Source organism: Oreochromis aureus, linkage group 7, assembly GCF_013358895.1.
Source record: "Oreochromis aureus strain Israel breed Guangdong linkage group 7, ZZ_aureus, whole genome shotgun sequence".
In the NCBI taxonomy this organism is placed as follows: Eukaryota; Metazoa; Chordata; class Actinopteri; order Cichliformes; family Cichlidae; genus Oreochromis; species Oreochromis aureus.
The window spans coordinates 29,644,588-29,668,303 of NC_052948.1; the positions used below are offsets into that span (position 1 = coordinate 29,644,588).

At 40.7% G+C, this 23,716-nt stretch overlaps 1 protein-coding gene and 1 pseudogene across 1 annotated transcript; both read right to left on the reverse strand.

Moving 5' to 3' along the window:
* Positions 1-6,553: 6,553 nt before the first annotated feature.
* LOC116321275 lies at positions 6,554-17,706 on the reverse strand. Its single transcript, XM_031741061.2, has 11 exons — positions 17,079-17,706; positions 14,640-14,838; positions 12,524-12,725; positions 12,209-12,377; positions 11,012-11,105; positions 10,823-10,858; positions 10,106-10,159; positions 9,806-9,933; positions 9,304-9,439; positions 8,176-8,246; positions 6,554-7,877 (listed from the first exon to the last, which is right to left on the reverse strand). Exons 2-11 carry the CDS (start codon positions 14,833-14,835, stop codon positions 7,647-7,649), a joined length of 1,317 nt encoding a protein of 438 aa, XP_031596921.1. The 5' UTR covers positions 14,836-14,838; positions 17,079-17,706; the 3' UTR covers positions 6,554-7,646.
* Positions 17,707-20,824: 3,118 nt separating this feature from the next.
* Positions 20,825-23,535, reverse strand: LOC120441070 (annotated as a pseudogene).
* Between the last annotated feature and the right edge of the window lie 181 nt (positions 23,536-23,716).

A 23,716-nucleotide genomic window follows, 5' to 3' on the forward strand; every position in this document is an offset into this window, starting at 1 on the left:
GTAAACTGGCTTGAGGCAGATCACTAGGTAATCAGACTTTCCAAAATGGGGTTTTGGTTCAGTTGAAAAGGCATTTCTGATGTTACTGTAGCAGTGGTCCAGTGTTTTATTTACCCTAGTGGGGAAGGTCACAAACTGATGCAGTTTAGGTATGTTTTTTCAGAGATTGCAGATGTTAAAATCTCCCAGCATGATAGCAGCGACATCAGGATACTTGATTTCATGTTCAATGATCATGTGGTGTAGCTCCTTCAATGCAGCCCCCTCCTTAGCAGAGGGGGAAATATACACAAAACACTCCACAATTTCAGAACAGAACTTAGAATGATCTTACAGTCAGTGCAACCACGATTGTTTGACGAGGGCAGCCGTTTCTCCACCTCAAGCACACCAGTCCTCCTTCAAGACCCTGTAGCCGTCTGGTGTTTTTTGCCTTGTAGGGTGGCTTTCCCCCAGCCAGGTTTCACAGAAATACAATATGGACCAATTCTGAATATCCTTCTGCGTGGAAATCTGAGCATGGAGCTCGTCCATTTTATCTTCCAGAGACTGAACGTTTGTGAACAGTATGGCTGGGAGGTTTAGCCTTCTGTTGCTAATCAATTGCCAGAGCCTTCGGTCAGCTCCTCCCTGTCTGCCTCGCCTGGACTTCAGCTTCTTCCCAGGAGGACTCCCTCTTGGGTGCCTAGCATTGAGTCAGCATAGCCTGCTGGCTCAGGGTAGGATTCCAGCGAGAACAGGTTGAAAAGTCAGACATTGTAATAAGGTTGCCAGATCATAAAGAAGTTTTGTATAGTGTGTCTTTACTCGGCACAAAAAAGTAAGAAGGGGAAGAAAAGAAAGAGCTAACTTGGCTCAGAGATCACCCCAACATTACCTTCTAGGCAGCCATGTTGGCCAATCACAAAAACCAAGTGAGGGACATTTTCTCTCTGTTGGTCATCTCAATACTTTAACTGAAACAACCCAACTAACATAACATCTAACATAAAAATTAAACATACCCGAGCAGCAGAAATGAGCTTCTGCCAAATGGTGCCTAGGTTTTCAGGTTTTCACTTAACTAGTCCCGACACTGGCAGCATTCAGAAGGAGGTCAGAGCTGAGTTGGATTCAATATTTCAAATTTCAAATTCAGTCCAGTCCTACGCCTGGTTCAGGGCCTGAATAGCCTGGAGAAAAAAGCTCCTCCTCAATCTTTCTGGCTTAAGGGAGCAAAAGCGCTTCCTTGACCTCAACAGTGAGAAGAGTCCATTCCTGGGATGGGAGAGGTCTTTGGTACTGTACCACTTAGTGTAAATAGACTGCAGGTCAGGAAGCTCTGAGCAAATTATGCTTTTGACAGAATCATTCATGATAGTGATAGTGAAGCTCATCATCAGCTAATATTCAAACTGATGGCTGCTACCAGGATACCTACTAAATGAGGTGTCTCCAGCTAAGGAGAGGCACTGGGGCTCACCAGGAGCTCTGGAAAAATTATGGATGTAATCACATGTTGTTTTGCACCATGCTCAAACATGAGTGTCCCTCATACACGGTTTAGTCAGTTAGTCTCAACATCTCAGCTCCTCTTTCTTCTTTGCTCACTTTCTTTCAGGCATACTCTAATCCTGGAATTCATCTTACAGAGCACAAGTGTCATGATTTCATGTATTTTGTGGTTTAATTGGGGAAGTGGTGACATAATGTGCTCTCACATATTTAATTCCCGAGCTGATTTTTACAGAGACAGCTGCTGCTGAGGATTAAGTGGAGATTTGGATGGATGGACAGAGTTTCACACCATGGATACTTCTTTTCAGCCCTTAGTCAGTTTAAAGGTGGAATTTGGCAAGCAATAGTAAAGAACATCATCAGCTAATATTCAGACTGATGACTGCTAACTGGGACCAAACCAAACAGTGAGTATGTGAATAGAACAGCCTGCTCTGCACCAGTTTGTGTGTTAATGTAAACTGTACAATAATTCTGCCAACTAGCAGCAGCTTTATTCTGTCTTGTATTAAACTTTGATTCGATTAGTTGTTAACAGAAGACACACTAATGAAGTGCATCTCACTGTTGAATAGAAATCATTCAAACTTTTCAATTCTGCTTTTCTGAACTGGACATTTTCAATTCTTCTTTCTTTGACAAAAATCCAAAGACAAATCATCATCTGCTTCTCTTTCTTTTACCACAGAAACATGAATGACCCACAGCTTCCTCCAGATTAATGATTACCAGTCAGAAATGCTTCTGGTAGGCGCAAGCTCAGCAAGAAGTCCATTCTTACTTAGATGTTGCAGAATTTTCTCATTTTAAAAGAAAAAAGAGTTTGATTCTTGTTGACTGGACTATTTGTATTTGTTACCAACAACATCTTATCAGTAACCTAAAATGCTAATTTATATTTACTGACCATTAAAAGCAGTTATTATCAAGTAATTACTTATACTTAGTGTTCAAATTTGTTTGAATACTGCTGGTATTTCTAATTTTACTACAGCCTTTTTAAGCTCTGCCCTTTTTGATTCAGATTGTACGGATACTAACTGTTATACACTCCCCTTGGTTGATGGCTTTGCTAACTCTATGCTTTCCACCTGTTGTTCCATCTCAGACACTGCCCACATAGCAAAATTGGTATGGCCTGGATCTGGCCCACACATGGGCCAGCACAAGGCCAGTTGCAGACACACTGGTGGTCCTGTGCTGGCCCATGTGTGGATTACCTCTGGCAAACCTGATCTGGGCCACCAAAGGGCCATCATTCTATGCAGTATGTGGGCCATGTGTTAGTTGTGTGCAGCCACGGGCCAGTTGCAGACACACTGCTGGCCCTGTGCTGACCCAGAACAGTTTCAGCTCTGGCCCCAGATATCAGCCTAATGTGTACCTTAATCAAGCCATGTAATAACAACATGTGCCAGAACATAATAGTGCAAAAGTAACATGACGAAACTCTGTTCAGAAGGTGAATGGACGGATTCTTATATAGCACTTTTCTATTCTCTCGGATTACTCAAAGTGCTCTATACAACATGCCACATTCACCCAATCAGACTGGAGGAGCCAGGGATTAAACCACTAACCTTCTGATCAGTAGGTGACCTGCTCTACCGCCTGAGCTACAGCCACCCAGTGGTTAGCATGAGTAAACCCTCACTAGGTTTTGGATAAAGTGTACACTCACAAACCTGTCAAACCTGCATTTGAAATGTTGGCTAACATAGCAGTATAGTATTGCAACATGGCATTTGGGTCTTCTAACTAAAATAGGAAAATAGGAACATAAATAGTGCCATCATTGCCAGACTTGGCCCACATCTGGTTAACATACACCCTGCCATGACACCAGTCAGTCAGAAGTACCAGCTTGATGCCGGATCCGGGGAATACCTGTTTTCTATGACCCTGGGCCACATACACCAAACCACAATTGGGCCAGAAAAGGCATGCCATCACATAAACAGTGTCATCATTGCCAGACCTGGCCAACATCTGGTTGACATACCACTTACCATGCCAGAAGTCAGCCAGCAGTGCCGGCTTGACACCAGATCCGGGTCAGACCTGCCTGCTATGTGGGTAACTGGTTTAATTCCTACCTCTTGGATAGATGCTGATATATTGGGCCCTCTATTGTTCTCTTTGTACATGCTACCCTTGGGCTCCATATTTGAAAAATACAATATTTCTTATCATTGCTACGCTGATGACATTCAAATTTATTGTCAACTGACTCATGATCTGTCTTCTTCACTGCACTCCTTGTTGGATTGCTTGAGAAAGGTCAAAGATTGGCTGTAGGATAATTCCCTCATTTTAAATGAGAAGAAAACTGAAATTATGGTGTTCGATAGCCATATTCCTCGAGACCAGCTTGTTGCCCTACTGGGGCCCCTTGCGAACTCTCTCTCTGATTCTATAAATAACCTGGGCATCTATTTGGACAGCTCCTTTAAGCTCAATAAGCAAGTATCATCTGTAGTTAAATCTGGCTTCTTTCATTTGCACCAGATTTCTAAAGCTAAGGGTTATATAACACGCAGGGACCTTGAAAAACGTATCCATGCTTTTGTGACCTCCAGGTTAGACTACTGCAATTCTCTTTACTGTGGTCTCCAATCTGTCTCTCTTCATAGGCTACAGCTTGTTCAGAACGCTGCTGCTCACTTTCTTACAGGAGCCAGAAAATTTGATTCTATCACTCCAGCTTTTGTTGATTAAATTGGTTACCAATCAAATATCGCACTGAGTTTAAAATTTTGCTACCCACTTTTAAAATTCTGAATGATATTGCACCCAGTTATCTCACTGATCTTCTCAATCTGTACACTGCTTGCTGAGCGTTAAGCTCATCAGGTCAATTACTCCTGGCCCAACCTAAGTTTAGGCTGAAGACCAGAGGCAATCGTGCCTTTGCTTCAGCTGCACCCAACCTTTGGAATAGCCTCCCCGCTTCTATTCGTGCCTCAGACTCTGTCCAATCCTTCAAAACAAGACACAAAGCTTACTTATTTAACCTGGCTTTCCCGACCAGTTAATACCCTTATTAAACTTATAATTAATTTTATTGCTGGTTTTTAACTTCTTAGTTAACATTTTGTATTCCTGAACTGATCTTCCTCCTGAATTGAGGTTCGATACCTACTTTACTTAACTCTTCTGGTCTATTAGTGCCTACCTTCTGTCTGTGCTAGTGCTAGTGCCCGAGCTGTACTTTGTTAATTGATTTATGGTGATTCTCTGTATTACTGTGAAGCACTTTGGTGTGCCTTTGGGGTTTTAAATGTGCTTCTCTTTGGCTCTCAGCGAAGGCGGTCGCATTTTTCTCCTCTCCTCTCCTTTCCCTTATCTTCCCTGCTTAGCTTCTTATGTCCTTGTCTAGTCTCGTGTTTTTTGTATTACTTTCCCTGGAACACTCTCTCACAGTCTGTGTCTAAAACCTAAAAGAGAATTATGGATTTGATCAACTGGTCTCTGAATGCTATTGACACCCTTTTCTCAACGAGAAGTCTGGGCTCGGGAGAGCCCGAGTGCCCTGGAGGGACTTTCCCTGCTGGATACACGATGGATGGGTGGCAGAAATGGGGGATCGTGTGCCTGGCGGGACTGTCGATCGAGGACGCTGAAGATATCTACCTATTCGGAACCATGATAACAGGGTTCTTGCTGATCGGAGCTGGGCTGGCCCTGGCTTATCGGAGAATTAATAAAGCGGAACCGGCTGTTCAAGCCCCCACAAGGCTGCCCGCTGGGATTGAATCGATGGGACGAGGTGCGACTTCTCAGAAAGGGCTCACGGAAGGCAACATGGTCAAGAGCTTGGAGGCACTAGCGGCTGCAGTGAATACTCAGAATAACATCTCTGAGCGGATATTGGGATACATCACGGATCAGTTGGCTGTGGTCGTGAGGTCTCAGAATCTGCTCTGTGAGCAAAAGAGTGACAAGATCACAGAATCGACGGCTAATAACATCATGGAGAAACTCGCAGCTATCCAACGGGAGATTGAGAGACCAGTGTCGGAGTGTTAAAAACAGCTCGAAATTCTCATGAGTTGTTTGTAAAAGAAAAATCACCATCATAATGCGGCTACCCCTTCGGCGCCAGCTGTGGGCTCAAGGCTGGAGCTGAACAAAAACTCCCTGATAACGACTGTGTTGAGTCTGTTCTTCCCATTCCATGCAAGGCCACCTGGGTTGGCTGGAAGACTGTTTACTTAGCCTGGCAGGGCGAAGGACACTGTCTCAGCTGAACTCTGGACATATACACACACACACACACACACAGACATATATACACATGCAGATGTACACTCATCCCCCCTCCAAACGCCTTCGACGCTTATTCCCTTCCGATGCTGACGGTGGATCAAGGAGACCAGCGCATAGGCTGCAGGCCCGGATGTACTGTCTACATCGGCTGTCTCTCACCCTTTACCCATCCCTGTTGCTTGTCATGTGTTTCTTTGGTGTATTAAGAGTTTTTTCATGTGCTATGTGCAGAGGTGTTTTTTTCTGTTCTCAAACTGATCTCCCTGTTGGAGCTCAGTCTGGGGGGAGTTATTTTTTTCTCCTTATGTTTCCTCATGTTGTGCTTTCCCATGTTATACCCCTCTGACCTGTCTTCCCCATGTGATGTTTGTGTAATGTATGTATGGTCGGATGGGTAAGATGGCGCCGCCATTGCGTGCAATAGGTCGGCAGCCTTAACATGAAATTTCCCCTTGTGGGACTAATAAAGGTATATCAGTCAATCAATCAATCAATATAAATAAAACTGTATTGTATTGTATTGTATTGTATGTAGCCAGGACCTTGGTGGAAGCCTTTGAAAACTCTGAAGCTTTCAGAAAATGTCAGTATCTGATTCTCTGAGAGTTAATCTGATCAGATTAAACTCACAGCAGTGTGTTAACTCATATGATAGTTTTTGTAATGACCACTAGATGGAGCGAGAGCTTCATCATAATTAAAGGATCCTGTGGAGACTTATGTGACATTGTTAAGGCTTCTTATCAGATGTGTTTTATGCTGAAACCAGCGAGAATTAAACAATTCATCATTCTGATAACATGTTTACTTCATGTTCATTGAGCCAAACATATATTTACATTATTACCTCACTATTAGATCTGAATGAAAACCTGCAACATGAAGTGGAGACTGAAACCAAACTTTGTAGAAACCTTTGTTTTTAGTTTAAATGACCAAAAAACATCCAATCAAAATAACAACCTAGAGAGTATCAAGGCCAGAAGTAATATCCCCCAAACTCTCCTCAGACATGCCATCAGCCACACCTCATCAGACGCAGATAAGAAGCAATTAAACCTCAACAACACCCAGACACTCTTACACTGTCAGTACAAGGCAAGTGGGGATTACAGAGGGTGTAACACCTCATCGCTGTCTTATATTATTTACATTGTTGACCCTGTTTTTACCTCTGAGCACAACATTAATCTCTCATTAGCACAATCCAATTTTAGATCAGCAGTTAGCATATAGACTTTAAGATTACAGACTTTAAGATGAGATTTTCCTAAATATGATAGGTAGGCAGCTCATTATAATTGTGATATGTTCCATACAGTTTTTATGATTTTCTGACTTGCCCCCTAAATTGAAACTTTTATCTATGTCCAGCCTTAATCATCCATCATCATTCATGTTTTTAAACATTCTTTTTTATTCTAATACAAAAACTGTTCCACTTGTTCCCTTCACGTAATTTCAAACCTTTAATAACCAGGAATTTAAAAAGTATTTATAAAGAACTTAAAAAACTCAAAATGAACATGAAGAGGTTGGAGACGCAATGACTAAAGTGGAGTCTGCAAACAAAAAGAGTCCAGGAAAACCGTCAAATTACAGGAAACATGACATGAACCATAACAATAATGTAAAGAACTTAATAAAGGTATGTTACTTTAATAGAATATGAATTCTGTTGGTTATTTTTGATGTTATCTTTGAAAGATGACAAAGTGAAACAGGAAACAAAATCAGAGAGAGACATTGAATTAAAGTTCACCAATTGTGGAATCAGCGATGGACATCAAAACTATGATGTATTCACTTGACTGGACACTGAACCATCACAAACATCAGCTGCTGTAAAAGCACATTAACAAAGATCAGAGCAGCTGACATTAAGGGTTTGTTGTGGGCTGCATCAGGCTGAGTCCCTGCACAGCGAGGCACAGAACCTCCAGCAGAACCTCTGGGGGCAGCTCGGGTCGGTCCCAGCCGTCACTCAACTCTTTCAGCTTCTGATCGTTCAAACAGATGAACTCGGCCGCCCAGCGGAGCTCCCCTCCCTCCTGCAGGGGGACGGGCAGGGACTCTGGGAGGTTGGCCCGACCATCCTTCAGCTCATCCACCTGGAGAAACAGAGAGGGAGCTGTTCTCAGATCAGATTCAAACATGAGGAAGACTCCGCCCACAGGCTGCTGACACTGGACAGAGCTAGTGGTGATATGCTTTTACAGTTGTGGGATTTTCTGTTTAGTTTTAGTTTTAGTTTATTCTTCTTCATTATAAAAACATGACAGAAGATGTTTTAAGATGCCAGACTACACATGTTGAGTGTGCTGAGTCTGTAGGATAAGGTGTGATGAGGCTGGCAGCTGTTGCGAGGAGCATGTAGATGAATGTAGATGAATGAGTGAATGGACCCACCAGCTGGTCGAGGACTCTCAGAGTATCTGGACTGCAGCGAGTCAGAAGTGGCGGCACTTCGTCTGGCAGAGCTGCACAAACATGAGGAAAAAAGACAAAGTTTGATGAAGATGTGACGAGCTGAAACACTTTGCTTCAAATGTGTCGGTAAAACTCTGAGCTGAGCTCTCACACACTCCCAGCTGCGCACCTTTATCTCAGCCCCACCACCTCCAACTCCCATACCACACCTGATGTGGAGGATCTACATGTTACTGGATGGGATAAATGTCTCAGAGCAGGTTATCTGACTGGGTTCAGTGACCAGGTACCTATAGCTGCTCACCCTCTCCACTTCAAGCCCCCCAGCTGCTGTTTGTCCGGAGGCTTGAAGTGGAGAGGGTGAGCAGCTTTAGGTACCTGGGCATCTACATCACTGAGGACCTCACCTGGACACTGAACACCACACAAATGATCAAGAAGGCTCAGCAGCGGCTGTATATCCTGAGGAGGCTGAGGAAATTTGGTATGTCGGCCAAGATCCTCGGCAGGTTCTACAGCTGCATTGTGGAGAGCACAGTGACCAACTGCATCACTACATGGTACAGCGGCACTACTGCTATGGACCACAAACGCCTGCTGAGAGTGATAACAACTGAGATCATCAGGGCTCCGTTGGCATCTCTGCCAGAGCATCTACCATCGCAGAGTCTAAAGGAGAGCTGCCTCCATTCTCAAAGACCCGACACACCCCCAACATAGACTGTTCACTCTTCTGCCCTCGAGACAAAGGCTCAGAAGTGTGAAATCCAGAACATCCCGACTCAACAACTCCTTCTTCCCCACTGCCATCAGACTCTTGAACAGCTGACCTATTTCAACAGTAATACTAATCTTTGCATATCAAGTCATCTTGCATATTAAGCTCATAGCTCTTTTGCACACACATCTATTTCACACTTAAATTTTGTCTTCATTTATTTATTTATTCGTACTATTTGTATTTTATCTGTTCTATTTCTATTTGTATATATTAACTGGGCATCTGTGTGTGGACAGCACAGAAAGAATTTCATTGCAGAGAAATGCTTTTCTTTGTACATATGACAATAAACAGTTTGAATCTTTGAATCTTTGAATCTGACTTACTGTGCAGGGCGCTGACCAACATGTGAACAGCATCCTGCTCACTTGTGGAGATGTTTGAGACACTGAGAAGGTCCATGAAGGAAGAGACAGCCTCAGACTGAACACACTCAAACACTCCATTACTGCAGTGATCCAGCTGAGAGGTGCAGAGGATTATTATTATTATTATCATCATTATTATTATTATTAATAGTTTTGGAGCATACATGTGTGGAAAGCAAGAGCTGGGGGTGAGCTACAGAGCAGCTTGCAGATGGGAGGAAAGTGACACACAGCTTGACAGCGTGGTGTACCTGAACTAAAGCTATAATCAATTTATGATCACAAATACATATCAGCAGGTCTGTTCTTTGTTCAGATAAACAAATAAAGAATACAACAGTCCTGCTGTCCATCTGCCAGTAAGAGAGAGAATTGCTAGTTTCCACCATTGCATTAACTGATAAAGATGTCAGTGAGAGATGAAACCTCATGAGGAGCATTTTGTAAATATTCTCCTTACTGTTTTATCCAGCAGAGAGAGATTGTCTCCATCCTCTACGAGCTCGCTGAGTGTTTGCAGCAGATCACAACGAGTCAACTCAGGAAGATCTGCCAGCGGCTGCAGAAGAGCTTCCTTCATTTCCAGTTCTGCAGCAAACAAAGAAACAGCAGCAATGAGCTGACCACACTGTCAGTAAATGAAAACAGAGTTTGTGCTGGAACCAGCAGTTTGTTAAACAGCAGGTCTTAAGTCTCTAAAGATAACAAACTGATTATTTCAGAACTGTGAAGAACTCAGCAGATTTAAACACACACTTACCTTCTTTTACTTTTTGCACAGTTGGATTGCTTACGTTGTCACCAAGGAGCCAATCTGGAAACAGATCTCAAAATCATTATCACCTGAAAATCAAATGACTTCCACCAACCTCCACAGAGTTTGAAGTCTTTACTCTTACAAAACTGAACCACAGACAAACTCACATTTGACAATCAAAGTCTGGTCAGACTGACTCTTTGTTTATTCTTAGTTTTTTTTTTTCTACTGATATTCAACTGATAGCTACACTTTATTGCCAAAAGTCAATCATCTGACATGACACGCATAAGACATCCCATTGTTAATCCATAGGGTATATTATGATGTTGGCTCAGCCTTTACAGATAACTCATCCATGTTTTCATGGACCTACTGTGTGCAGTCATGTTGGAACAGGCAAAGGAGGGATTTACGACAAAGAGAGAAAGAGCATAAGGAGTTTTTTTTACTGATGAAAGCATTTTTAAATCTGGAAAGTGTCTGAAGTGTCTGATTTTAACACTGCCGCAGACTAAATAAACTCTGAATATACTCGGCAGAGATTAAATCAGCCGACAGTCTTAACTGAAAGCTCAATGCTCTGTCGTCTTTGGTTTACAGTTTGATACAGATGTTTTTCTCTCAGTAACAGTGAGCCTGTGAGTGCGACTGTGAATATAAATATGACATCAAAGTTTTTTTCAAATGTGTAACGGAAGAAAAGTTCAGACCACCTACCGAGTAAGCTACGAGTCCACGGCTCACATGAGATCTCTAAATGAGACAAAAAGAGAAAGACTGCTCAGTGACACCAACACACACACACACACACACACACACACACACACACACACACACACACACACACACACACACACACACACACACACACACACACATACATTAAACACAGTGTTGTGCTCTTACTCAGCTTCTCATCCTCAATCTTTATCTCCACCAGGCCGTAAGCAAAGATGGATTTTGCTGGCACAGTGAAGCTTGTCTCCACCTTACTGCTCCCCTGAAGAAACACGTTATTATTATTATTTTATTATCATTTAGACCAATAATACATCTGTACAATCACAACGAGAGGGAGACAAGGTCAGAGACTCTTTACTATGACTTTGAGAGTTCTGAAGCTGCTGACGGCAACCGAGCCACAGCAGGCGACCCCCACACGAACATCAGATATACTCAGAGAACTGGAGTCATAGAAAGTAACAACTATTTTCACTATTTGCAAATAATTTCTCCTTCTGCTCAGTGTTTATTGGCAGTTGACAAACAACGAATTGGTGCATTACCCCCACTAAGTTGTATCAAGTGTGCATCAAAATGTCACTTAAAGATTAGATCCGATCATACAAATGAATTTATCAAAGACAACTAAACACTGCCTGATAACTGTTACTGTGGGAATTATTTCTAAGTAAATCAATTAACTCTAGTTTCAGTTTAATTCTGTTTAGGTTTTGAATCAGTTCTCTCATTTCAAAATCATTTCATGGTCACTTTAACAGTAGAAGATTTATCGCTCTTTGTCACTCATGTTTTTGTTACTCTTTAACTGCACTGTTTGTTACCTGCACTGCTCTCACATGCCATCAAACCTGCACGTTAAAGCCTGTTTAACGTCCAGTCACAGTGAGCTGTGTCTTCTTACAATCAGCTGCACCAGATATTTTCTGGACAGGTTCAGGCCTGCAGTGCCACCCCAGATAAATAACACCTTCAGCCATGGTTTAAGTCCGGTGCCAGGCTTTAAGCCTTGTTTAGTCTGCATTTCTTCACTCAGTCTGAAGGAATCATGAGGTGACAGAATAAGTGTCCAACCCTCTTGACACACGAGTTATATGGATAAAAGCTTCAAATACTATGTCTGTAAATAAACCAAAAACATTGGCATATTATACACTGATTGTAACAGTCAGTCTGCTGTTCATGTTTGTTGGATTTCAAATAAACTACCTTAGTGTCCCACTTAGCAGGTTTGTCCCCTTACAGTGGCCCTGAAATGACCTACAAGGTCTTGGTTTCTCCTAAAACAGTCTATGGGTTCCTGCATGTGAAATCAGAAACAGATAGTCTCATCCCTGCAGACCGCTGAATTCACTCACTCACCTTTGCAAAGACACTCAGCATCTTTACATAAGAAGTGAAAATGGAGCCATCAGTCGTAGACTTTCTAATAACTTTGACAGGGCTGGAGTTGTAAACTATTTGAGAAACAAACATCAGTTTATCCTTCTCTTTCAATCCCAGCATGTCCAAGCTGTCCTTATGTATTTTCCTGGAATCAGAAGGAACCAACAGATAGGAAAAGGTTGGCTTTTATTTTGAAAATACATAAATAAATAAATAAATAAATAAATAAATAAATAAATAAATAAATAAATAAATAAATAAATAAATAAATAAGCAAAGAGACAGACGTACCTGCCCTTGAATCTGCTCACCACAGTTTTAACATTGGCCTTCTTTGTCATCATGCTGACGGGCTGAACCAGACCATCCACAGAACTAGTGCTGGCATTAATATAAGCTTCACCTACATTACTGCATTCTCCACCTACACCTCCACTCCCACTCTTCTCTGCAGTGATCTTAAAGTCCTCCACCAAGACTTCCTCGGTGTAATCTGGCAGGAGAACGGAGCATCATTTTTTATACTGGGTTTCATTTTTTCTGTTTCATATGAGGTCAGCATGCTGCCATGCAGGTCAGCTCAGTGAGGGTGAACTGTTTAGGAGACACAGGTTCATGAGTGGCAGGGTTAGTGGGTTTAGAAACCTTTTATTCAAGGCTTTACAGCGGGGTCATACCCGATATTAGTCACATTATAGTTGCACTTTTTGGGGGTTCAGCATCCTTTCTGCCTGACCATGGTGGACTTGCAAACCTTAAAACTGGCTCTCGGATTCACTGACGTGTTATTTGGTTGTATGCCAACGTTCCCTTGGCTCTTTAAAACCTGTAAAGCAAAAAGGGGCTTTCTGAGCTTTCTGCTCGAAAATGACATGCCCAAAATGAATGGAGTATTTTTCTGCAATTACCAGCTGTATATAAATAAACTTGGTATCAAAATAAAGCTAACATCAGAGATGTAAATATTGCAGCAGATATTATCGTTTCAAAGTTAGTGAGGCTGGAACAGAGAAAAACTATGTTAAGTTTTTCCTCACCTAATTTAGGTTTGGATTTTATTGCATATAACCACTTATAACCAAAATATGCTTTGGTTCACATTTAACTCCAGAAAACCAGGAATCAACATATGAACATTATCTTTGCAAAGACTTGTGCTTCTGAAGTGAAACAGTGTAAAATTACAGCACTTTAAATGAATAGATACCCAGCAGTTTTGTATTTTGGCACCATCTGTCAGCTAAAATTTTCTTAGGTACTGAACAGCAGAAATAATTTAACTTAATTTACTGGCCTAACATTTTTGAATATTATTTGAAGAATTACCCACACACTCAGGTACAATGCATCTTTTTTACTGTGCTAATCAAGATCTGGAAATGTGTGTTTTCCCTTTAAACTCTGAGGGGCTGTGACTTCAGCTTCTTTTGGCCAATTTGTATGATCAACATCTCTTTTGAATTGTTTGAGCCAAATGAATCACAGTAATGTGGCGTTCTTCATGTCAGTTCCATCAATCAGAAGTTGCAAGGTGAAAAATACACATGACCCTAAATTACGACACTTGCCCTGGTCCAATCAAATGTCTGTAACTGGGCAGAAAATAGTGATTTTTAACAAAACAGCTCTGATGCGTTTTGGAAGATCAAGTTAGGAAGGAAACATTCTGTAGTGCCAAATGGATGTTTACACATTAGAAACAATGAGCACGGTAAACCTGATTTTCACATTATTGATTGTCAGTCATCAGAAATGTTGTGAGATGAATCTGTGAGATTTCTGTTTTCTAACCGGTATAGTTTGTTCTGTTAGCCGGGGCTCCGTGCCAACGAGGCTTTGTTGTGTTTGTTTACCGAAATGATGTAACTGCTGTTTTATCGGATTGTTGTTTTCGCCAGGTTTGGTGGTTGTAGAAATGGTTTATATGAGCTTTTAGCTGAGATTCAGAGGTTTCAGAGGTTTACCACACATGCCGGTGTTCTGGGAATCCATCCTACCTCACAAATCATCCTACTGGTTATTTCTGCGCATGTGCTGCGCATCCACACAACTCAAAATTAAGTGGCAAGCCGTCGTATCTTTGTAAATATGAGCTACAAGTATACTTTGATGGGTAAAGTTAAGTGGTAAACCATCCTGCTTAAATTTATGCTGGAATTATTGTGTGACAGCAGAAATGTGCATAAAACCGTCCCAGGACGGTTTGCCAGAACACTGGGACTTACATTACCAAGCCTGTTACAGCCGATTAAATGGGAACTTTCCCCTTTGCTCCCGGTACCAGGGGCACTGGGTCTCAGGAGGGTAAATTTTAAACTGTCTCCTAAACAGCTCACCAGGTGAACCTGTTGACCTTCATTCATAGAACCATGGTTACTCAGTAAACCCTTGTTTCTAGATAACGTACCTGGAGAGAAGTTTTCCTCCTCCATGAGCTCAGGCAGGCTGCAGTGTATCACTTTGTACTTCTGTACTGGCCAAAAACTTCCCTCAGTGACTTTGACCAGAGTCAGCAGATCCATTTTACAGTTTAAGTTATCATTAGAGATGAGGTCTGTTTCTCCCAGCGTCTGGACAAATGCTTTGGCTTCAGCAGCAAACATCTTCTGTGGAAACAAGAATAAAAGTTTTGTACGTCAGCACAGAAGATTTCCATTTTTTTTCTACTTTTATGGCACAGGAAGCTCTTGAGGAGAGTAGTTTCTGGTTATTTTGCAGGTTTAGATGAGTCAGTCAAACCAGATGACTCAGTTAAAATATAATCAACAAATACGAATTAACACGGAAACTGAGATTAAGACACTCATCTGGTGTCTGTATGGTTGGTGCAGATTTTCATACCAGGTGCCCTCTCTCATGCATCGCTACAGAATTATGTCATAACAAATGCACAAGCAAAACGATAATCTGAGCAAATAATTTCATTTCATGGGCGAAATTAAAACTTCGCTACAGTTTCACACTCTCTGCATTTGGAGAGGAGTGCTGCTGGCATGACTAAATTTACTTTTGAAAGTTTGGAGGCAGAGCCCAAAGGAGGACGGGGTCACTTTGATGGACATTTCAGGTTACTCAACTCACTGTGGGTTCAGGCACCACTGTAATATTTCATCCAGGTAATGTTTTGGGTTCTCTGAACAGACAGACTGTGGAGTGGACTGGAGAGTAGGATATGACAGGCTGTCATTTGGTAAGTAGCTCATTGGTCTGAACTAGTGTCTAATAAAGAGATGTTGCATCATGCTGTGGAAATCTACAGGCTCTTATTACTACATTACACACCATGCTCGTAGCTGCTGTGTGATAAGTGTGCTAAGTTGTAATGCTTTGTGGTTATATCTGTCTTTACCTATCCTAAATCCTATACTTATATAAAAGTACCAATACTATATTTCACGTACATTCTGTAAAAGTACATTTTTACTTAAGTAAAAGCACAAATGTTATTCATGAAAATAATTCAATTCTATATCATTGTTGAGTAATTAAAGTGTAAACCACAGCTGGAGCTAATTCACTGAAGCTAAACCACACAACAATTTATTAGCTCATTTATATTTTATATCAATTCTGACAAATAGGATTAGAGTTCATAATGAAATATTTGCATGAATAAATAAAATAAATAAAAAATCAGTATAAAAGCATTGATCTGCGCTACACATCAGTCTTGAGGATTTATTGACTTTTTGAAAGTACGTTTGCCAGTTTACCTACAGCTGTTATTTACATTGTGCAGCCGTGGGTGTACTGGTTTATCACTAAGCTTGACTTAAATAATGAAAAGCATCTTAAAGACTTTAGAATTCTAACTTATAATTGCCAGATTCTGATCCACGCTTATTTTCATGATTGTTTTGGGGGGTTTTAATCATAGAAGGTATTCTAATACCTCCTCAAAAGTCCTCCTCAAAGTCAGGTGGGAGTTTAATGCAGCGCTGCCTGAAAACAACCAACACTCAAAAGTCTCTGAATCTTTCTGAGGTTATAACAAAAAGATGATGTCATAACAGTGCATAGTTATGAGTTCTGAATGAGCAAACAAGCTCATTCAGAGCTTTTTTGCTCACACAGAGCTGATCACCTGCACGTCTTTACTTCTGAACCACTCAGCTTCTTCAAAATGCTCATTTTACCCCGATCATCTCACAAGTTAAAGTCATTAGTACGCAGATTTTCCACCACCTTGTTTTAGCCCACAGTGGTTTCACTGTCAGAGGCAATAAATGTATTTGTTTGTGTTTTTTAATATGGCTTTAAATTTATTGACTCCTGCAATAAAAAGTCAGTAATGATCTCATTGACGGCATTACTGGAAGCTAAATGACATCTGCTTGCTTTTTTTGTTTTTGTTTTCCTTTGCATGTACATGTGAATACAGAGGTCCACTTGCAAACTGCTCTAAACAGGATCTCCATCAACTCTCATCTGAGCAGAGATAAGATATTTTTCCACATTTGATGCTATCGTTGTGGGATTATCCAGTAACATGAAGTTTTAAAATGATTTAAAAGTTATGGCATTCACTTTGTTATTAATGTGAGTGCACATGATGACAGGAATTGAGATACTAAGATTTTATCCAGGAATAAAATCTGCTCCAACTTTCTCACCTGCAGAATCAAAGTTATGCAGAGCTGATGCATCTAAAACCAAATATGATGTGCAATACACTCAAATATGCTTTACCTACAGGGTTTTATTACTGTTTAAATGCATGCATACATGCAGATGTATCAGATATAATTTTGAACTGTTCATCAGGCTGTAAGCATGTAAAACTTTTTCATGCATGTGTCCTGACAGCAAAGTTAACGTGAAACATGAATCTTAAAGAGTTTCTTACCTTCAGCAGATTTTCACACCCAGCGGCTGAACCAGTTCAGCCAATGAATCACTGCACATTCACACGTGTCAGGGTCAGGTCAATGTAGAGTGCAACAGCTGGAGCTCCCACAAAGCAACAGGAAGCTTTTTCTAAAAAACAATTCAGCTAAATCTCTGCTTTTAACACATTTAAAACGAGAGAGGAAAACAAAACAAAGCCTGTGTTTGAGTCTCTCAGCTCTAAAATATCCTGCAGTAACTGTGAAGCGCAGCGGGGTGTGTGCTGAAGACGGTAAACACGTTGCAACAGAAAAACCTGTTGGCTCATTTTACAGCTAGGAAGACCTGTAGGAACCTGTGAGACTGCTTTTTTTAAACTCGCACTTTATACACAATAAATTCTTCAGTGACACGTTCAGTGATTGCTGATTACTCTGGTAATCTGGTAATCTCTGTCCAAACATTGAAGGACATGACTGTGCATGCTGCAGCCTGTAAGTTCTGCTGAACTGTGATGCAGCAACACAATGCTTTTGGTTTTTTTTCTTGGGAAAAATGAAACAAAGAATTTATTTAAGTTGTGCAAATCTACATGCTGTGCTCTCACTTCCTTATATAGACCCTTTCCAAAAACTTAGAATATCATGGAAAAGTATATATATTTCCATAATTCCATTCAAAACGTTAAACTTTCATAGATTATACATTCAGAGCCCACAGCTTAAATGATTTCAACTACTTAGCTGTTTATTTGTACATAATTTGGGCTTCCAGCTCACAAAACCCACAAAAACAGGAATTCAAAAAATTAGAATACTGTGAAGACATCACCCCAAATTTTACACGGCATGAATGTTTTCAATTGAGTGTCACACTCAAAGCACCTGCAGGTTTTCCCAGATGTCATTAAATTGCTTCACTTTGATCCAATTGTCTCAGGTTCAATGTGGGGAAGACTACAGACTTGACAACTGGCCAGAAGAGCATCACTGATACCCTCCATAGGATGGGAAGCCACAAAAGTTCATAGCTAAGGAGGCTGGCTGTTCACAGAGTGTTGTGTCCAAGCATATCAATAGAACATCTAGTGGAAGGGCAAAATGTGGCAGGAGAAGATGCACCAGCAGAAGAGATGACTGTGGCCTTCAGCGGATTATCAAACAGAGAAGATTCAAGAATTTGGCCACCACATTTTGGAGTGCAATGTCCAGTGCAGGTGTTGATAAACTCTGCTTTCTTAAATCCACCTCAACAGTCTACCAGAATTTTTTAGAGGACTTCATCATTCCTTCTGCTGAGGATCTGTATGGAGATGCAGATTTCACCTTCTAGCAGGATCTGGCTCCTCCCCCTACCGCCAGAAGCACCAAAACTTGGTTTGATGGCCATGACATCACAGTGTTTGACTGGCCAGCCAACTCGCTGGACCTAAACCCCACTGAGAATCTATCAAGAGGAAAATGAGGTCCACCAGACCCAAGAACAAAAAAGAGCTGACAGCAAGCATCAAGGAAATCTGGGCTTCCACTCCAAGGCAATACCATAGACTGATTGCCTCAATGCCACGCTGCATTGAGTTAGTGATTAAGGCAAAGGGATTACCAACCAAGTATTGTACATTAGCCCAAATTATGTACAAATTAACAACTAAGTAGTTGAAATCATTTAAGTTGTGGGCCCTGAATCTATAATCTATGAAAGTTTAAGGATTTGAATGGAATTATGGAAATTAATAAACTTTTCCATGATGTTCTCATTTTTTGGAAAGGGTCTATATACTGAAGTTTTACTTAGACGGATTTTTTAAATCTTTCCAAAGCATCAAAATCACTTCAGGAAAATCCTGAGGTGTGCGGTGAAAACGAGACTCACACTCATCAATTTTAACAGCAGCTTTTTAACTTTCGTTAACGTGAGCTCTACAGAGGAGTGATTTGAACCTGTTGTGTCGACTTTACAGCAGCGCTGAGCCTCCTGTATGTATGTTACGTGTTTTCATGGTCACGTTGTATAAGGCGCTTTGAGTGCTCAGAGTAGAAAAGCACTATAAGAACCATTCCATTTACCACTTAACCCTGGTTATAAGAAAAAAGCATATTTTTTTCAGATGTGTAGATTAAATCATGTTACAAATTTATTTCAACTTTCCTCAGAATTGCAGATGCAGCATTTTTCCTCATGATGGCGCAGGTAAGTCTCCTCTCACTTCTCTGGAAACTCCAAGACACAAGAAGCAAATGTTTTTAAAAATGTTAGTAATAATGAGAAACCCTAAAGCAGAACTGAAACTCCGTCTGAAAAAAAAATCTTTCATTAAAGGATGTTTGGATTGAAATGTTTTTTTGATGGTTGAAAAATAAATAAATGTAACATTTTCTAGATGGAGATCTGCAGGATGAGACCATAAAACACGGAAAGTCCTCTTAAAAAGGGCATAAGGTTCGGTCCAGACTCTGACCCTACAGTTTCTATCCCCTGTTAGTGAGGACTGTCTCTGCACTGTTAGACTTTTCATCTCCACTTCACGGTAACATACTGGCGTCACTGTTGCCAGCGTCATACCGTGACGCCGTATTACTGTAGCTTACCGTTCTGCAGGATGATACCGTTTTTTGCTGTTGTGGTATAATACTCTTGGACAAATTATGGTAACGCACCGTAGCTTTTTTTACGGTATCTCACTGGCGTCACTGTCGCCAGTGAGATACCGTTATGTCGTTATGTCGTAAATTACGTCAACAAAGTAACATTATACTGTGATTAAGAAATTGGTATACTACCGTTTATTCACGGTATGTCACTGTAAGCCCGCTGCAAGGTAATAAACTGCAATATATTTACCAGTAACTTACCGTTATCACGCATCATCAGTACCAAAAATATTCATCTCTGCTAGAGGATACCGTGTTCCTACAGGCGGTCATTTACAGTTTAACACGTCGTAATTTACGTAATTTAAGGAAACAGTAACATACTGTAAGAGACTGGAGGGTTCAAAAAAACATTGTATTGTATTAAAAAAAAAGGTACCATTTATTTATTTATATAAAAACATATATATACCCACTAAAGATCGATTGATCGAGATAGATAGATAGATAGATACACACACACACACACACACACACACACACACACACACACACACACAATAATTCATGTGCTTCACACCACTTTTTATTTCTGTTCTGATTTTTCCCTGCTGAAATACACAGTTCCAAAATCAAGAACTGAAAAGAACTGAAAACATATTTTCACTGAGGAAGCACTTGTTTTTACTAAACCATGTAATCCATTATTTTCTCAGATGGTTGTACAAACAATAACGATATTATGTCATATCCATATCATGGCAGACAACATATGCTCAAGTGTTGGGTTTTCTCAGTTATATTTTGTAGGGTCTTAAACCTACAATGTGAAGTGCCTTGCATTCATTTTGTTGGCACCATACAAATAAACTGAATTGTAATGAATATAATATCAAGCCCCACACTTCTGCCTTTATATACACTTTATCCAAAATACTGGCTCACACCACCAAATCAATGCATAAAGCAGGGTCCACAAGGACATGGATGAGTGTGTGTGGTGTGAAGGAACTTGACTGACCTGCACTGAACCCTATCTTGCTTTGTGGACTGAGTTCATTGATTTGTAGGGTGAGCCAATACATGTGACAATTAAAGTGTAAGTAGCTGAAATAATTTTTAACAAACGGGTAAAAGAAGGAAAAAGAAAATCAAAACTGTTGCACTCAAAAAACCTATTGGACAGAGTCAGCGTCTTGCAAGATGGCGAGAGAGCTTGTCTCCATTGTTGTTCGTCTTGTGTAAATGTCCAGAAAGCATGGGCCATGGATCATCTGTGGAGACACAGGTAACAACACATTGGTCACTTAAATTATACAAGAAATTCACTAAAAATGGCAAAAACAGTTACCTAATTTGAAGTTTTCCACTCAAATTCATTAAGCCGCTGGAGGAAAGTTGTGACATGAGGGTTAATGTGAACAACCTTTGGCTTCACAGTGGTCCCAGTCTTTCTGCTTGTCCCAACCTTGGAGGTACATTTTGTTCCCTCTTCAGGGTTTATCCTTACAAAAAACCTTAAAACATGCCACAATAAATAGTAACATACAGTAACATTGAGTTGTGATTTGAAATAATGAGTTACTTAGGGATAATTTATTCATCATCTATCACAATTAGCTGACTGTTCAAACATAGCTCTGAATCAGTTCCAATGTTGCACACGCTGACTCCTGGTATTCCAGGTTCAATACATAGAATGAACCAAAGAAGACTGACATCGCATCAGCAAAGGTGTTCTCTTTGTCCAGCTCAACAATTACACGGCCCTCTGCACTCACCATCCAGCAGGTGGCGGTCATTAAATTTTGTCCTGTATGTATAGGGGCAACATTGTCATTATGCAACATAAAATAATTTCAATACTTCACTTCTTCACACTGTCTAGATAGTCATAAAGCAAATAGCTACGTACAGTTAATTATTAATGGCCTTATGTACATAAGTCCGTTTTAACATATTAGAATTGTACATAATTGGGAATTATTCTGCACATTAAACACACCTAACAAAGAGTCAGCCCAATTAAATTACCGGAGATGAATCAACTGTATGGTTATTTTGGAGTTTATAGTTTGTGCTGCTGTTAAACTTTACAGTATTGACTTCAGTATTTCTGCTGTTGGTGTAGCTAGACTACTATGTTGATCAGTAATATGTAATGTGAAATGTGATATTGTTACCTTGCTGGGTTCACTGAGACATGTCCAACAACCTTGGTTTATAAAGGAAATTACAGAAATTTGAGCTAACAAAACAGAGACTGGATACCGGTGTCCACGAAAAGCTCCTGTGCCAAACAGAAATTTTAATATGGTCTAATCAGCTCTATTTCATAAATGACTTCTTACCAAGCATAATCAGCCTTGGAGTGATTGGCAGGTTGCTCTCTGCTTCAAGGGACATCCTGGTAGATGTTTCCTGCCAGAAAAAGGACCAAGACAATTTATGTAACAAAAAACAAAACAAAAACAGGACACCAAGCAACAGCATTAAACACAGAGCTGTATGTAAGAAGCTTACATCTGCTAAGACAAAGAGGGAGTCTTCATCTTCCTTGTAATACTTCATCATGAGAAGTATGGCTGCTGTGCCAACCTCGTTGTTGGTCAAAACTCCCTCACTTTCTATCTGCTAGATGAGTGTCCTTATACCAAGGTTCCATTTGAGCTTCTGGCTGGAGAAATAGTTAATAATCCTTCTGCCTTTGGTTATGAGGGCCTGACTTAAGCGCTCACTGATATCGATGCCTGTGAGTTTGTAAATGTGGTTCGAAAGACCTTTCCGAGTAAACAAGAATGGCCACTGCTCCTGAATTTCAGCTACTGAAAGTGAGGGACAACTGTTGATAAGCTGCCGCTGAGAAATATATGTGAGTCATGAAGTCATCCACATCAGGTCTCTCCACAGCTCCAGGTCCTTCTGAATTAAAAATTGTTAACAGGATGTGCTTCTTTTCCTCTAAAGAAGCTGGCGTTTCCCCCTCAGGAAGTTCAACTGGCTGCCAATTTATACAAGCGTAGCTATCCACAAGGCATCTAACTTTTTTAGGTGAGGTTGCATTACTGTTGGGACTGCAGTCTTCCTCATTCCTGGTTCTCTTTGTTTGATGAAGTCTGTGTTGTATTATCTCGATTAACATGTTCAACTCTAGATTTGATGCTTCTTAGTAGTGAATAATGTCTACAACCCAGTCTTTCTCCCTTTTCAGTAAAATCTGCAAATGTTTGAGGGTATCTGTTTACAATGATTTTAGCAACTTCTTCACAAGATGCACGTTTAGGGTTCCTGCAGTGAACTTGCATGGCCTCCACAACAATTCTAACCATACTTCTCCTGTCCTCTGGATGAGCTCTGTCCCCTCTTGTGATTGCATGCGACAGTCGGAGTGGAAATCTTTCCCAAGGAATCTGTAAGTGTGAGACCCAAGAGCTGGAGTAATGGTTGTACATAGTGGTGGACGTGGAGGAGGAGGAGTGAGGTGGATGGCTTGATGTTTCAGCTGATGCAGCAGGGCAAGGCTCCAGAGTAATGGTGTCATTCAGGTTCTCTGGTCTGTTGCCATCTAAACAAATAAATAAATAAAAATCATTGGAAAAGTTAACTTAAAAAGCTACTATGTCAACAAATATGTCTTCACTAAAAGATGAACCCTTCAATTAGGATTGAGTAGTAACGGCAAGGCAGTTTTGGGGACCTTGTCTGAAGATGAAAAGAAGCAATCCCAGGCATTTAACCTGACTGAACTCCATCCAGTTACCTCTGACTACTTCTAAGTTGCACATCTTAACGGTCCGTAAATTGTCTCTGTTGTTCTTCCACCATCTCATCATCACTGTGTGCTGCAGCGAACTGGATCTGTGGCACAGAATAGTTGATGGCCATGTTGTTCTCCTGCTTTGCAGCTTTGTTTGAGTCTGAATTGCGTCTTAAACGTGCAAAACTAAGAAAAGCAGATAAATATTTTCTTCTTGTTGTTATTTAATGGTGGTTGGCAACCAGCGAAAGGAGCATTAGCCGCTTCGATCAATATCTTCTATCCGCCATTGTTGTTTTGAAAGTGTGC